This window comes from Aquarana catesbeiana, linkage group LG05 (assembly GCF_042186555.1).
Source record: "Aquarana catesbeiana isolate 2022-GZ linkage group LG05, ASM4218655v1, whole genome shotgun sequence".
Lineage (NCBI taxonomy): Eukaryota > Metazoa > Chordata > Amphibia > Anura > Ranidae > Aquarana > Aquarana catesbeiana.
This window is the reverse complement of record NC_133328.1, coordinates 4,541,249-4,557,186: the sequence shown is the minus strand read 5'-3', so window position 1 is coordinate 4,557,186 and position 15,938 is coordinate 4,541,249. Positions and strand designations below refer to the sequence as shown.

Here is a 15,938-nt window from a genome sequence, read left to right as displayed (position 1 = left end):
CCCCGCAGTCTCTGCAGTCTATGTGGTGCACGGCGGAGCAGGATGACATTGTGGACAGATCTTCCGGTGTTGAAGCGTTTTGCACTGACACTGATTTCATAATACATCCCAAGGGGGGTCCATCTGCTTTCTGCTCTTCATCATGTGGGGGCGTCATCTATAAGACTGGACTCAGTCACTGTACTGCCCTTCCTGGCCATTTCTATGGTCTGCTCGCTATCCTCTGCTCGCCACTGGGTGGTGTATAGAAGTTAGCTGTGCAATCTGCAGATCATTTGCCTGATTTACACTGTAATAAAGTATGAATTACCTTTAAGCAAAACAGTCAGCAGATTGCACAGCTAATATCTGCAGCACTCGGTGGCCTGCAGTGAGGAGCATGCATGTCTAAAAGGATGCTGAGAATGCGTTCTTTCACATAAAGGTCAAGGCAGGGGGCTGTGACTGTCGCAGGAGCCTGTCAGCCAATCATTGTATAGCAATAACAATGTAAAAGAAAATCCATGATCACCTCCCTCAGAGTAGTACAGTGGCACTATGGTGATACTAAACTACTCTGATGGCAGGATGTACAAAAAAAAATGTTAGAAAAAAAGAAAAAAATTAAAAAAAAAGAATAAAAAAGAAAAAAATGTAAAAAAAAAAGAAAACTGTAAAAAAAGAATAAAAAAGTAAAAAGAAAAAATGTTAAAAAAAGAGAAAAATGTAAAAAAAAAAAAGAATAAAAAAGTAAAAAAAAAAATGTAAAAAAAAAGAAAAATGTAAAAAAAAAATGTAAAAAAAAATTTAAAAATGTGAAAAAAAGAATAAAAAAACAAGAAAGTAAAACAGAAATGTAAAAAAAAAATGTAAAAAAAAAAAAAAGAGAAAAATGTAAAAAAAAAAAAAAAAAAGAGATATCAAAAAGCTGTTGTTTTTTTTCCTCATACTGTCACCAGTCAGTGTCCCTGATCACCACCACATCAGTTATATGATGAGGCTGTACTACACTGGTCACAATATGTTAAAAAAAAAAAAGTAAAAAAATAATAATTCAATTTCTTAATTTTCCAAAAAATTGTCACAAAAAATTACAACTTCAAAAAACTTGCCATGCCTCCTACTAGACACCTTGGATTGTCAACTTTCCAAAAAGGGGGTATTTGCACTGTCCTGGTGTCTTCAGGCCTCAAGAAATTAGATCCTCAGTACAGGATTGATTGATTTTCATAATATAAAAATATATATATATATATATATACACATTATACATATGTGTGTCTCCCATAGATTGTGGAATAACTTTCACACAAACCAAATTCATATTCACCTTTTGGGATTCTTTTTTTGTTTCATCAAGGATATGTAGCAGAATACATTTTTGCCTAAATTTATAAAGAAATTTGATTTTATTGAATATTTTTTTTAGCAGAAATTAGAAAATATTGGGGGGGGGGGGGGGGTTCAATTTTTTTTAGCGCAAAAAAAATTTAAAAAATCCCCAAATACCACCAAAAGAAAGCTCTGGTCATGAAGGGGGGTAAAACCTTCCGGAGCTCAAGTGGTTAATACTTGTGAATAAAAATGTACACACTCACCAGCCACTTTATTAGGTACACCTGTTCAGTTGCTTGGTAACACAAATCGCTAATCGGCCAATCACATGGCAGCAACTCCATGCATTGAGGCATCTAGACGTGGTGAAGACGACTTGCTGAAGTATAATCCAAGCATCAGAATGGGGAAGAAAGGGGATCTGGGTGACTTTGAACGTGGGATGGTGGTTGGTGGCAGACAGGCCGGTCTGAGTATTTCTGGGATTTTCACACACAACCATCTCTCGGGATTACAGAGAATGGCAGAGAAAATATCCAGTGAGCGGCAGTTGTGTGGAGGAAAATGCCTTGCTGAGGTCAGAGGAGAATGGGCAGACTGGTTCCAGATGATAGAAAGACAACAGTAACTCCAATAACCTCTCGTTACATCCGAGGTATGCAGAATACCATCTCTGAACACACAACACATCCAACCTTGAAGCAGATGGGCTACAGCAGCAGAAGACCACACCGGGTGCCACTCCTGTCAGCTAAGAACAGGAAACTGAGGCTACAACTGGCACAGGATCACCAAAACTGGACAATAGAAGATTGGAAAAACGTTGCCTGGTCTGATGAGTCTGGATTTCAGCTGCGACATTCAGATGGTGGGGTCAGAATTTGGCCACCCCCCTCTATGACTGATGGATAGATTTATGCATTGCATGAACCTATCCATGGCTGCCGCTGACACCCCCTATTCAGGCGCCCAGCCCCTTTTTGGACACCTGAATTACAGCGGCGGGGGGGAGGGGGGTGTTTTTTAAGCACCTGATTAGAGCCAGAGGCTCTAATAGGCGTCACAGAAGTTGACCTGGGAGCTCCATGCTTGGTGTTCGCAGTTCACCCAGGTGTGTTAGAACAGCGATTGAATATTCGCTGTCCTAACACTGAACCGCCTCTCCGCCAATCAGGTGCTCAGGTCTGTTACCCGTCACCTGATTGGCTGATACGAGAGGCGCTGTGATTGGACACCTGATGGAAGGAGACTAATGAAGTACACCGTTCACCACCATCACCCGCTTCCCCACCAAGACAGGGTAAGTGCCGGGCAGGCGGGGGGGGGGGGGGGGTCACAGTGGCGGAATATGATGGGCAGAGTGAGGCTGCAATTGATGGGTTTTTTTTTTTCAGTTTGCGGAATTGCCCCCCCCAAAAAATTTTGAGCCTCGGCCGCCACTGGTGGCCAGTGAATGTTTTCTATATATTGTTAGTATTCTCTTTGGTGGCACATTAAAGTCCCCATTTTATTCCCCTTCAACCCCTCCGAGGTAGTAGGAGGAAGTTCTTTGGTTTCTATCCTATCTCGCTCTTCCTGCTCATGTGAGTTGTGGGTTCAATCGGTGGAGGTTCTCTGGGACCTGAAAGGTAGATAAAGGTAAAGGGTTCTTCCATGTAGACGAGGTTGAGAAGGTTCCATCAATGAATATAGATCCACACTGTGTCGGCTGGGTTTGCCGTGTTTCTGAGGGAGCTTCGCTCCGAGAGGGTTAAGCAGTTGGATGTTCTCGCTCGGCACAGTGCAAGACGTATAATTGGTATTTTTCATGCAAGGCTGACAAGGCTCTGATTATATTATACTGCACCGTCTTCCGCTGGTTGTGGAGGATGGCTGGGGAAATGCCGGCTAATAAGCATGTTTCATGTGACAGCTGTACGGCTCTGACTGGTGGGACGTTTTGTGGTGATGAGGCTCGGAACACGGTGACAAGTATGTCATCCCCAATGAGGAGGTAGAGATGACAGAGGACCAACGTCACCTGTGATGTGAGGGGCCTGACAGATACCAACAGATATAGTCGTGCCTAACTAAAGGGCGACTGTGGTTACATCACAATAATGCTGAAGGATACCCAGAATGTGCCACCTTAACCTCCTACAATTTCTATATGTCCCTTCTTATCCAGAGACCCAACCAGGCTACTTGTTCATTCTCTGCTTATCTCTTCCCTGGACTAGTGCTACTTCGTCCAACCTCTACGCAGGCTCCCGCCCCTTCCATCCATCATGAAGGCTGCCGTTAGGCTCATCCACCTCACCAAGTGCTCAGTGCCCTCCACCCCTCTCTACCAATCCCTCCACTCAATGCCCTCCACCCCTCTCTGCCAATCCTTCCACTCAGTGCCCTCCACCCCTCTCTACCAATCCCTCCACTCAGTGCCCTCCACCCCTCTCTGCCAATCCCTCCACTCAGTGCCCTCCACCCCTCTCTACCAATCCCTCCACTCAGTGCCCTCCACCCCTCTCTACCAATCCCTCCACTCAGTGCCCTCCACCCCTCTCTACCAATCCCTCCACTCAGTGCCCTCCACCCCTCTCTGCCAATCCTTCCACTCAATGCCCTCCACCCCTCTCTACCAATCCCTCCACTCAGTGCCCTCCACCCCTCTCTGCCAATCCCTCCACTCAGTGCCCTCCACCCCTCTCTGCCAATCCTTCCACTCAATGCCCTCCACCCCTCTCTACCAATCCCTCCACTCAGTGCCCTCCACCCCTCTCTGCCAATCCCTCCACTCAGTGCCCTCCACCCCTCTCTGCCAATCCTTCCACTCAATGCCCTCCACCCCTCTCTACCAATCCCTCCACTCAGTGCCCTCCACCCCTCTCTACCAATCCCTCCACTCAGTGCCCTCCACCCGTCTCTGCCAATCCCTCCACTCAGTGCCCTCCACCCGTCTCTGCCAATCCCTCCACTCAGTGCCCTCCACCCCTCTCTACCAATCCCTCCACTCAGTGCCCTCCACCCGTCTCTACCAATCCCTCCACCCCTCTCTGCCAATCTTTCCACTGGCCTCCACTCAGTGCCCTCCACCCCTCTCTACCAATCCCTCCACTCAGTGCCCTCCACCCCTCTCTACCAATCCCTCCACTCAGTGCCCTCCACCCCTCTCTACCAATCCCTCCACTCAGTGCCCTCCACCCGTCTCTGCCAATCCCTCCACTCAGTGCCCTCCACCCCTCTCTGCCAATCCCTCCACTCAGTGCCCTCTATCCCCTCTCTGCCAATCTCTCCACCCCTCTCTGCCAATCTTTCCACTGGCCTCCACTCAGTGTCCTCCACCCCTCTCTGCCAATCCCTCCACTCATTGCCCTCCACCCCTCTCTGCCAATCCCTCCACCCCTCTCTGCCAATCCCTCCACCCCTCCCAGCCTCTGGAACTCCTTACCCCAATTTCTGTCCCAAGACCTCCTGCTCCCTAGCTCCCTCATCACCTTCTCTCATGCTCATCTCCAGGACTATTCCGGAGCCCCTCCCAGCCTCTGGAACTTCTTACCCCAATTTCTGTCCCAAGACCTCCTGCTCTATAGCTCACCTCCAGGTCTTCTCTAGAGCCTTTCCCTTCTTCTGGAATTCCTTACCCCACTTTCTGTCCCAAGACCTCCTGCTTCCTCATAGTTTCCTCCCATGCTTGCATGCAGGACTTCCCCAGAGCCTGTCCTTTCCTCTGTAACTCCCAACCTCCATCTGTCCAATATCTCTTACTCTGTCTGCCAGGTGATCCCTGAAAACTCATCTCTTTAGGGAAGCCTATCCCACCTCCACCTAACAACTGTACTTTTACTTGCTCTATCAGTTCATCCCCCCCACAATCATTACCTTTTGTATCACTTGTCCCTCCCTTTTTAGATTGTAAGCTCTCATGAGCACTTCCCTCCTACTCCTCTTGTCTTGAACAGTAATGTAACTGTCCTGTGGATCTTTCCATTGTAAAGCTCTGTGCAAACTGTATATAATAATAATTGTTATATATCTGCCTTAGGTCGGTATTGTAACAGGACGTGGGATGGCTGGTTATGTTGGGGCGATACGGCTTTGGGAGAAATTTCCGAGCAGCGCTGTCCCGATTACTTCCAGGACTTTGACCCCACTGGTAAGTATTAACATTAAAATTAGCAATGATAATTATATTCTCTTAATAGAAGCTATAACCAGTGGTTTATTTTGGTTTTGTGCTGCTCTAGGGAAGACTAAAATTTCGGACGTCCCCCCCCATCTACATTTGTCCCACCCCAGCCACGGTATACCATTCTTGACTCCTCATCCGACCCTGAGACATGATTCGTCCAAGAGCCACATGTGTGGTCAATGGGGCAGAGGATGGGATCAGCCAGACATAGGACAGGCTCAGTAGGGCAGAGGGACAGGGTCAGTAGGGCAGAGCATGTGGATCAATGAGGCAGAGGATGGGGGTCAGCAGGGTAAAGGACAGGGGTCAGTAGGGCAAAGGATAGGGTCACTTCTAGCGGGGCTCTCAGCAGAGCTGTTCCTTTCCACACTGGGTAGAGCATGGAGTCAGTGGGGCAGGAGATGGAGTCAGCGGGACATAGGACCGGGGTCTGTAGGGCAGCGCATGGAATCAGTGGAGCAGGGGATGGGGTCAGCAGGGCACAGAATGGGGTCAGTAGAACATAGGATGGGGTCAGTGGGGCAGAGGACGGGGTCAGCGGGACATAGGATGGGGTCAGTGGGGCAGAGGACGGGTTCAGTGGGGCAGAGGAAGGAATCAGTGGGACAGAGGACGGGGTCAGTGAGACAGAGGACGGGGTCAGTGAGACAGAGGACGGGGTCAGTAGGGCAGAGTATGGGGTCAGCGGGACATAGGATGGGGTCAGTGGGGCAGAGGACAGGGTCAGTTGGGCAGGGGACGGGGTCAGTGGGGCAGAGGATGGGGTCAGTGGGGCACAGAATGGGGTCAGTAGGGCAGAGTATGGGGTCAGCGGGGCAGAGGACAGGGTCAGTTGGGCAGGGGACGGGGTCAGTGGGGCAGAGGACGGGGTCAGTGGGGCAGAGGACGGGGTCAGCGGGACAAAGGATGAGGTCAGCGGGGCAGAGGATGGGGTCAGCGGGACAAAGGACGGGGTCAGCAGGGCAGAGGACGGGGTCAGCGGGACAAAGGATGGGGTCAGCGGGGCAGAGGACGGGGTCAGCGGGACAAAGGATGGGGTCAGCGGGGCAGAGGACGGGGTCAGCGGGACAAAGGATGGGGTCAGCGGGGCAGAGGACGGGGTCAGTGGGGCAGAGGACGGGGTCGGCGGGACAAAGGACGGGGTCGGCGGGGCAGAGGATGGGGTCGGTGGGGCAGAGGATGGGGTCAGTGAGGCAGAGGATGGGGTCAGTGGGGCAGAGGATGGGGTCAGTGGGGCAGAGGATGGGGTCAGTGAGGCAGAGGATGGGGTCAGTGGGGCAGAGGATGGGGTCAGTGGGGCAGAGGACCGGGTCAGTGGGGCAGAGGACGTGGTCAGTAGAGCAGAGGACGGGGTCAGTGGGGCAGAGGACGGGGTCGGTGGGGCAGTGGGGCAGAGGACGGGGTCAGTGGGGCAGAGGACGTGGTCAGTGGGGCAGAGGACGGGGTCAGTGGGACAAAGGAGGGGGTCAGTGGGGCAGAGGATGGGGTCGGTGGGGCAGAGGACAAGGTCGATGGGACAGAGGACGGGGTCGGTGGGGCAGAGGACGGGGTCAGTGGGGCAGAGGACGGGGTCCGAAACACACAAAAAATAAATAGGAAAAATGAGCTGAGGGGAGGATTTGTGAAAATAAAACGCTTATGCTCAAAGGAGCTCAATAAAAACGGGCAAAGGAGCACAAAGCACGAGCTTCTTCAAGCTGAAATAAAAGCTCAAATGCCTGTAAAAGCACCTTTTTTTTGAGCCACAGTGTGCATGAGCCCCGAGTCGGATCCTCATCTTAATTGATGTGATTTGGATCGGACATTACCAGGCATACCCTGAACTTGCCTCAAAGTTGCCATGAAGTCTCAGTGCTATAATCTTTTTATATGGACTATAGACTGAAGGACTTCTAAATAAATGGCCGTGGAACGAATCATCTGAGTTTCCATTATTATGGGAATATTCGCTTTGATATACGAGTGCTTTGAAATACAAGCATGTTTCCGGAACAAATTATGCTCGCAATCCAATACAGTAAAACCTTGGATTGCGAGCATAATTCGTCCCAGGAACATGCTTGTAATCCAAAGCACTCGTATATCAAAGCGAATATTCCCATAAGAAATAATAGAAATTCACATGATTCGTTCCACAACCATTCATAAATTCTTCAGTTTATAGTCCATATAAAAAGATTATTGCGATGTGACCAGGTTGTGTAACCATAAAATGTCCATCCACAAATGGAAGCCTCCACAAGGGGATTAGAAGCAAAATCCAGCACAAGCTCCAGAGTATAAAAGAAGAAGAGGGGCGCCTCTAAGTGTAGCAATATGGTTTCATTTAATGAAGGTACAACATTTAGCAACTCGCATGGCTGTAGAGCTGCACGATTCTGTCCAAAATGAGAATCACAATTTTTTTGCTTAGTATAAAAGGATCACGATTCTCGCGGCATAAAATCTTTCACATTACACAAAAAAAAAAAATTGGGGTGACTTTACTGGTTATTTTATTTATTTTTAATTCATTAAAGTGTAATTTTTTCCCAAAAAATTGCAATTGAACGGCTGCTGCGCAATACAGTGTGACATAAAATATTGCAACAACCACCATTTTATTCTCTTCGGTCTCTACTAAAATATATATATAATGTTTGGGGATTCTAAGTAACTTTCTAGCAAAAAAAAAAAAAGATTTTAACTTGAAACTAACAAATGTCAGAAAAAGGTTTAGTGTTTAAGTGGTTAAACTTCCCTCATTTACACACCAAAGTTCATTCCTTTGATCTAAAGGACAAATCGTTACAATGTTTATACTTAAGTTCCACTGCTAAACAATGTTGCGATTCTTGGCAGACTGCCCGTTTTTTGTTTTTTTTTTCTTTCTTTTGACGGCTGTCGGCTTCAGCAGAGCAGAGAGAATTCTCCGCATAGAAAGAATCGGGAAATACTTTGTCAGGACCGCAAAGGGTAAAAAAATCGCAATACCGATTCTTAACGATTAATCGTGCAGCTCTACATGGCTGATGAATAAAACAGACACATCTAAGTATGGAGGCATCCGGGGTAAAGCTGTCCACATAGACCGTCCCCCGCACCGCCGGCTCTCACCGCTGTCAGTCTGCAATCGTGACCGGGAAGACTACCCTGCAGTAGAGCGATCTGAAAGCGAGGCTTGACCCGCTCGTGGAGCGCAGCGCGGGAGAGACGACGTCGATGGTGGTGCGGGGGATGGTCTATGTGGACATCTTTACCCCGGATGCCTCCATACTTAGATGTGCCTGTTTTAATCGTCAACCATGTGAGTTGCTAAATGTTGCACCTTCATTAACCGCTTGCCGACCAGCGCACGCCGATGTACGTCGGCAGAATGACACTGGCAGGCAAAAGGGCGTACAGGTACGTCCCCTTTAAGAAGCGGCGCCACAAGCGCGTGCGTGCCGCCGCGGTCTCCGTGACCATGACTGCGGGTCCTGTGGACTCGATGTCCGCCGGGTGCCTGCGATCGTGTCACGGAGAGGAAGAACGGGGAGATGCTTATGTAAACAAAGCTTTCCCCGTTCTGCCTAGTGACAGGACACTGATCTACTGCTCTCTGTGATCGAGACCAGTGATCGCTGTCCTCTGTGTTCAAGCCCAGCCCCCTCACAGTTAAAATCACTCACTAGGACACACTTAACCCCTTCATCGCCCCCTAGTGGTTAACTCCTTCCCTGCCAGTGTCATTTACACAGTAATCAGTGCATTTTTAATCACACTGATCGCTGTATAAATGACAGTGGTCCCAAAAATGTGTCAGAAATGTCCGATCTGTCCGCCATAATGTCGCAGTCCCAATAAAAATCGCAGATCGCTGCCATTATTAGTAAAAAAAAATTAAAAGTAAAAATGCCATAAAACTATCCCCGATTTTGTAGACGCTATACAAAATCAACATACGCTTATTGCGATTTTTTTTTTTTTTTTTTTACCAAAAATATGTAGAAGAATAAATATCAGCCTAAACTGAGGGGAAAAAAATAGTTTTTTTTTTATATATTTTTGGGGGATATTTATTATAGCAAAAAGTAAAAAAAAATGTGTTTTTTTCAAAATTGTCACTTTTTTTGTTTATAGCGCAAAAAATAAAAAACGCAGAGGTGATCAAATACCACCAAAAGAAAGCTCTATTTGTGGGAAAAAAAGAGGACGACAATTTTGTTTGGGTACAATGTCGCACGACCGCGATATTGTCAGTTAAAGTGACGCAGTGCTGAATCGCAAAAAAGCGCTCTGGTCTTTGGGCAGCAAAAAGGGTCCGGGGCTGAAGTGGTCAAATGTAACCGTATTGCTACACTTAGAGGCGCCCCTCTGCTCTTTTATACTCAGTTGTGACGTGACGCAAATTGTATATCAAGCCAAAATTTATTTAAACATTTTTGCTTGTCTCTCAAACCAAGTTACTCTCAAACCAAGGTTTCACTGTGTGTGTGTGTGTGTGTGTGTGTGTGTATATACATATATCTATATATATCTATATATATACAGATAGATAGATAGATATAGATATACCGTATATATATATATATATATATATATATATATATATATATATATATATATATATATATATATATATATATATATATATATATCTATATGTATATAGAGAGAGAGAGAGATATGTTTTTATTTTTTTTGTCTATGGATTGCATAAAATATAAAATTCATTTTTACTAAAAGAAAAGAAAGCTGCTGTAAAATAATCTATGAATTCAACAAAACCACTGCCCGCGGTTTCCTCCTACACTCCACGGGTGGGTCACCGCTTGGCAAGCTCTACTTCATCCTTCCTACTTATATGTGGAACTGAAAGTGACCACAAATCTCTCAGCACGTGTTGAAAGCAATGTTGCGTACAACGTGAGAACATGAACAACCAGCAAAACGATAAACCCAACAACAAGAATACACAGTAATTATAGGCCATAGCTCAGAAGTACAAAGTCCATTTTTAAAGCTCAGCACCGGGTCCCAGGGCCTACTGGATGTATATTATACTTTTTTTTTTTTTTTTTACTTTTTTTCTAGTTGCTTTCAGCTTAATCACATTATAGGGGCCAGTTTATAAAACCTTTCTGCAAGCTGAGCAAAATATCACAGTATGTGTTCTAATAGATTAATTCTTCAGCATCCTCTCCATCTAGTGGACAAAGTGTGGTATAGTTTTCTGAACTATAACTCCATGAGAAAAACATACCATCACATTGTCCACCACATGGCCAAGTTTGGTATAAGTCATGTAGAGAAATATAAATTTTGATGGTGTTACGGATTGCAACTCGCTTCCTCAGGATCCACACCTTTTTGTACATGTAGACAGTGTTGTCACTCATAAAAAACAGCTCCCTCAGGGAGAAAAGCCTGAGCAAATAGACATCTTATTCAACCACAGAGTTCCTTCCTCAACACAAAGGGGGATATGTGGTACCGCCCACAGCCTACTACATCCATATGTGCTAACACCCCCCATGTATAGCCAGAGTATTAAAATAAGAAAAAGTGCCACTTGCCCAATCCCAGCAAGAAGTCCATGTGTCACGGTCAAGGGTCAGACTCGGAGACCAGTAGCTAAAGCAGTAGAGAGGCTCCCGCTGACCAGCCGGATGAGTACACAAGCAGATCACCCTGGCGGATGACGCAGATTCACCTGAGGTGTGGGGTCCAAGCACTAAGCGCTGTTCACAGAACTCCTGGCGGTGTAGATGGGTTTTGCCGTGTCTTAGTACCAGGTCGCGGTCCTCAGGATCGCCCAACCAGGAGATGAGCAAGCCGGGGTCCAGTAGCAGATATAGCAGGTAGGGATCAAGCAGAAGCGTAGTCAGTAAACAAGCCAAAGCTCGGTAACAAGTGTTTTCAGGTTGGAATTAAGTAGAAGCATAGCTGAGGAACAATCCAAAGGTCGGTAATGAGTGGTTGCAGGTAGGGATCAAGCGAAAGAGTAGTCGAGGATGATGTGGGCTCACCCAAGGTGCGGGGTCTTAGAGTAGCACAGCCCCGTAGGGACTGCAGATAAACATGGATCCCCCACTCCTGCACAGCAAGGCATGCCAAATTATCACAAGCACCCAGAGTCAGAGAACAGTCGGTGACTTTGTTTTTGTTATTGATTGGGGGTTAACTTGGATAGGGTTGGGAGGTTATAGGATGCCCACTTGACTTTAGCAAAACTTTCAACAACTTCGGGGACATCTTCCTATATACAGTCTCCTTCACTTGCCTCCTGCACTTGCTTGCTCCAGATGAACCGCTGTAGAATAATCTGACAGGCTCCCAGTCAGATTGTACCAATATCCCTTTACAGGCAGGAACTTGTAGCCCCTTGTTGTGTACTAGGGGGTACCCCAGAGGGCCACCGAAAGACTCCTCAGCACTGTATCTCCATCTGCCACCCGACTGCCCTGCTGGCATGGCCCATGTCTATTTATGAGGTAAGCTTTGCCCCCTCATAAATATTCAGGACAGTGCCACCTAACATCCACCCACTTATTCTAGAAGATTCTCCAACCATGTAGACCAGGGGAGACACCAGAGAGCTGCCAGAATGAGTCACCCAGCCCTGAACTTCACTGAACCCTGACCCAGATTCCATGGCTCAGACTTATCTCTGAGCCAAACTAGAATTGACCTACTCTAAACTCAAACACAACCTGCACTAACTTCTAGCACACTCTAGAGGTTGCTACATAAGTACTAACCGGTGTTCACCAGAGCTCCTGATCGTGGGGATGGGTTTTGCAGTATGTTAATACCAGGTCACAGTCCTCAGGATCACCCCACCAAGGAGGTGAGCAAGCCGGGGGCCAGTAGCATATATAGCAGGTAGGGATCAAGCAGAACGTATTTGAGGAACAAGCTAAAGGTCGGAAATGAGTGGTAGCAATGATGCGGACACAGCAGAGTGACAAGAGCAGGATATTAGCTTGAGAGAGCACAATAATCTGGTAAACAGAAAGTTCAAAGTAATGGCTTCAATTGGAAGTTCATGGGAGGACCAAAGAGTTCAAGGTTGACAAGAAACAAGGTTTAAGGCAAGATTGTCCAAGAAGTTGCCCAGGGTGCTGTCCAGCATCTCAGGCGGCTCAGCAAGAAGAGATACTGCCAGACACAGCAGAGGACGTAGGTTTAGATCCGGGTCCTGACACCGTCACTCTCTTTAGATTGCAATACATTGCATACAAGCAGATGGCCCCCATTTTTTTTTTTTTAACATTTCCTCTTCAGTCCTATGAAGACAGACATTTGTGAAAAGCTCCTATTAACGAATGTCATTGTGATCTGTGTCTTGTGACATTGATGTAACATTTATTTCTCTAAGAGAAAGTCACCAAGGAATGCGATGAAAAGGGCTACTGGTTCCGGCACCCTGAGAGTAACAGGACATGGAGCAACTACACCCGATGTAACAAACACACCCATGTCAAAGTGAAGGTAAGGAGACGAGGATCCAATGGGGCCATTCTACCTGGGAGAGGGGTGAGCAGCTGCACCGCAGAGCCTTCCCGGCTGCTCCGAGTTTTAGGAAAAGCACCAAGACCTGGCTATCGGTACCGGTATCAGTACTGGGCCTTAGAACATGTGCTGCTAGAACATCCCCCCTACAACAGAGCACATGGGTGCAACAAAGTGATGAAATGAATAGAGGCAGGAGATGTGTTCCCTATGATGGGTTTTTTATTCATCGCAATACACAGGTTCATGGTGTATGTGATCGATCGCACTTTGTGTTCTCTGCAGGAAGTCTTCTTTAACTTTCCTCTGGTATTGAAAGAGTTAACATGTTGGAGAGCAGAGATGATTTACACAGGAAATGTCTTCAAAGGGAAAAGTTTTGGATCCACTGATTGGGTACAGGAGCCTCTTCTGGTCTTAAAGTTGTATGAAACCCTCAGCGTTCTTTATCAGAACTCAGCACTTCTCAATCTTTTATCAGTGAAGGCTCCCTTTAAAAGTACTTAAAGTCCTGAGGCCCCCCAAGTCTAATATGTAAAAATGTTACTTATCAATGGGAGACCTGAGCCTGGGATGATGAACATAACCACCTAGAGGAAATGAACTTCACATCAGATATCCCCCCCCATCTAATCAGAGGTCTCCGCTTTACATCAGAGATCCCCCCATCTAATCAGAGATCCCCCCATCTAATCAGAGATCCCCCCCATCTAATCAGAGGTCTCCGCTTTACATCAGAGATCCCCCCATCTAATCAGAGATCCCCCCATCTAATCAGAGATCTCCGCTTTACATCAGAGATCCCCCCATCTAATCAGAGATCCCCCCATCTAATCAGAGATCCCCCCATCTAATCAGAGATCCCCCCCATCTAATCAGAGATCTCCGCTTTACATCAGAGATCCCCCCATCTAATCAGAGATCCCTCCATCTAATCAGAGATCCCCCATCTAATCAGAGATCCCCCATCTAATCAGAGATCCCCCATCTAATCAGAGATCCCCCCATCTAATCAGAGATCCCCCCATCTAATCAGAGATCCCCCCATCTAATCAGAGATCCCCCCCCCATCTAATCAGAGATCCCCCCATCTAATCAGAGATCCTCCCATCTAATCAGAGATCCCCCCCCATCTAATCAGAGATCCCCCCATCTAATCAGAGGTCCCTCCCCCATCTGATCAGAGATCTCCGCTTTACATCAGAGATCCCCCCATCTAATCAGAGATCCCCCCATCTAATCAGAGATCTCCGCTTTACATCAGAGATCCCCCCATCTAATCAGAGATCTCCGCTTTACATCAGAGATCCCCCCATCTAATCAGAGATCTCCGCTTTACATCAGAGATCCCCCCCATCTAATCAGAGATCCCCCCATCTAATCAGATATCCCCCATCTAATCAGAGATCCCCCATCTAATCAGAGGTCTCTGCTTTACATCAGAGATCCCCCCATCTAATCAGAGATCCCCCCATCTAATCAGAGATCCCCCCATCTAATCAGAGATCCCCCATCTAATCAGAGATCCCCCATCTAATCAGAGATCCCCCCATCTAATCAGAGATCCCCCATCTAATCAGAGATCCCCCATCTAATCAGAGATCCCCCCATCTAATCAGAGATCCCCCATCTAATCAGAGGTCTCTGCTTTACATCAGAGATCCCTCCATCTAATCAGAGATCCCCCCATCTAATCAGAGATCCCCCCCCATCTGATCAGAGATCTCCGCTTTACATCAGAGATCCCCCATCTAATCAGAGATCCCCCATCTAATCAGAGATCCCCCCCCCATCTGATCAGAGATCTCCGCTTTACATCAGAGATCCCCCCATCTAATCAGAGATCTCCGCTTTACATCAGAGATCCCCCCATCTAATCAGAGATCTCCCCATCTAATCAGAGATCCCCCATCTAATCAGAGGTCTCTGCTTTACATCAGAGATCCCCCATTTAATCAGAGATCCCCCCCATCTGATCAGAGATCCCCCATCTAATCAGAGGTCTCCGCTTTACATCAGAGATCCCCCCATCTAATCAGAGGTCTCCGCTTTACATCAGAGATCCCCCCATCTAATCAGAGATCTCCCCATCTAATCAGAGGTCTCTGATTTACATCAGAGATCCCCCCATTTAATCAGAGATCCCCCCCATCTGATCAGAGATCCCCCCATCTAATCAGAGGTCTCCGCTTTACATCAGAGATCCCCCCATCTAATCAGAGAACCCCCCCATCTAATCAGAGATCCCCCATCTAATCAGAGATCCCCCCATCTAATCAGAGATCCCCCCATCTAATCAGAGATCCTCCCCATCTAATCAGAGATCCCCCCATCTAATCAGAGATCCCCCATCTAATCAGAGATCCCCCCCATCTAATCAGAGATCCCCCATCTAATCAGAGGTCTCTGCTTTACATCAGAGATCCCCCCATTTAATCAGAGATCCCCCCATCTAATCAGAGATCCCCCCATCTAATCAGAGATCTCCCCATCTAATCAGAGATCCCCCATCTAATCAGAGGTCTCTGCTTTACATCAGAGATCCCCCCATTTAATCAGAGATCCCCCCATCTAATCAGAGATCCCCCCATCTAATCAGAGATCCCCCCATCTAATCAGAGATCTCCCCATCTAATCAGAGATCCCCCATCTAATCAGAGGTCTCTGCTTTACATCAGAGATCCCCCCATTTAATCAGAGATCCCCCCATCTGATCAGAGATCCCCCCATCTAATCAGAGGTCTCCGCTTTACATCAGAGATCCCCCCATCTAATCAGAGAACCCCCCCATCTAATCAGAGATCCCCCATCTAATCAGAGATCCCCCCATCTAATCAGAGATCCCCCCATCTAATCAGAGATCCTCCCCATCTAATCAGAGATCCCCCCATCTAATCAGAGATCCTCCCCATCTGATCAGAGGTCTGCGCTTTACATCAGAGATCCCCCCATCTAATCAGAGAACCCCCCCATCTAATCA

The 15,938-nt window shown here is 47.2% G+C and overlaps 1 protein-coding gene across 3 annotated transcripts in view; it reads left to right on the top strand.

Annotated features, from left to right (window-relative positions):
• The window catches only part of LOC141144041 (calcitonin gene-related peptide type 1 receptor-like), a 109,047-nt gene that overhangs the window by 53,555 nt on the left and 39,554 nt on the right, over positions 1-15,938 (top strand). For 2 of the 3 annotated variants that reach the window (XR_012244335.1, XM_073629380.1), the window contains exons 4-5: positions 5,336-5,446; positions 12,825-12,937. Coding sequence is in view for 2 of the 3 variants with exons in the window: in XM_073629380.1 (XP_073485481.1) it covers positions 5,336-5,446; positions 12,825-12,937 (224 nt within the window). In the remaining variant the exon portion in view is untranslated. The remainder of the gene's footprint in view (positions 1-5,335; positions 5,447-12,824; positions 12,938-15,938) is intronic. The other variant, XM_073629381.1, reaches the window with a different exon arrangement.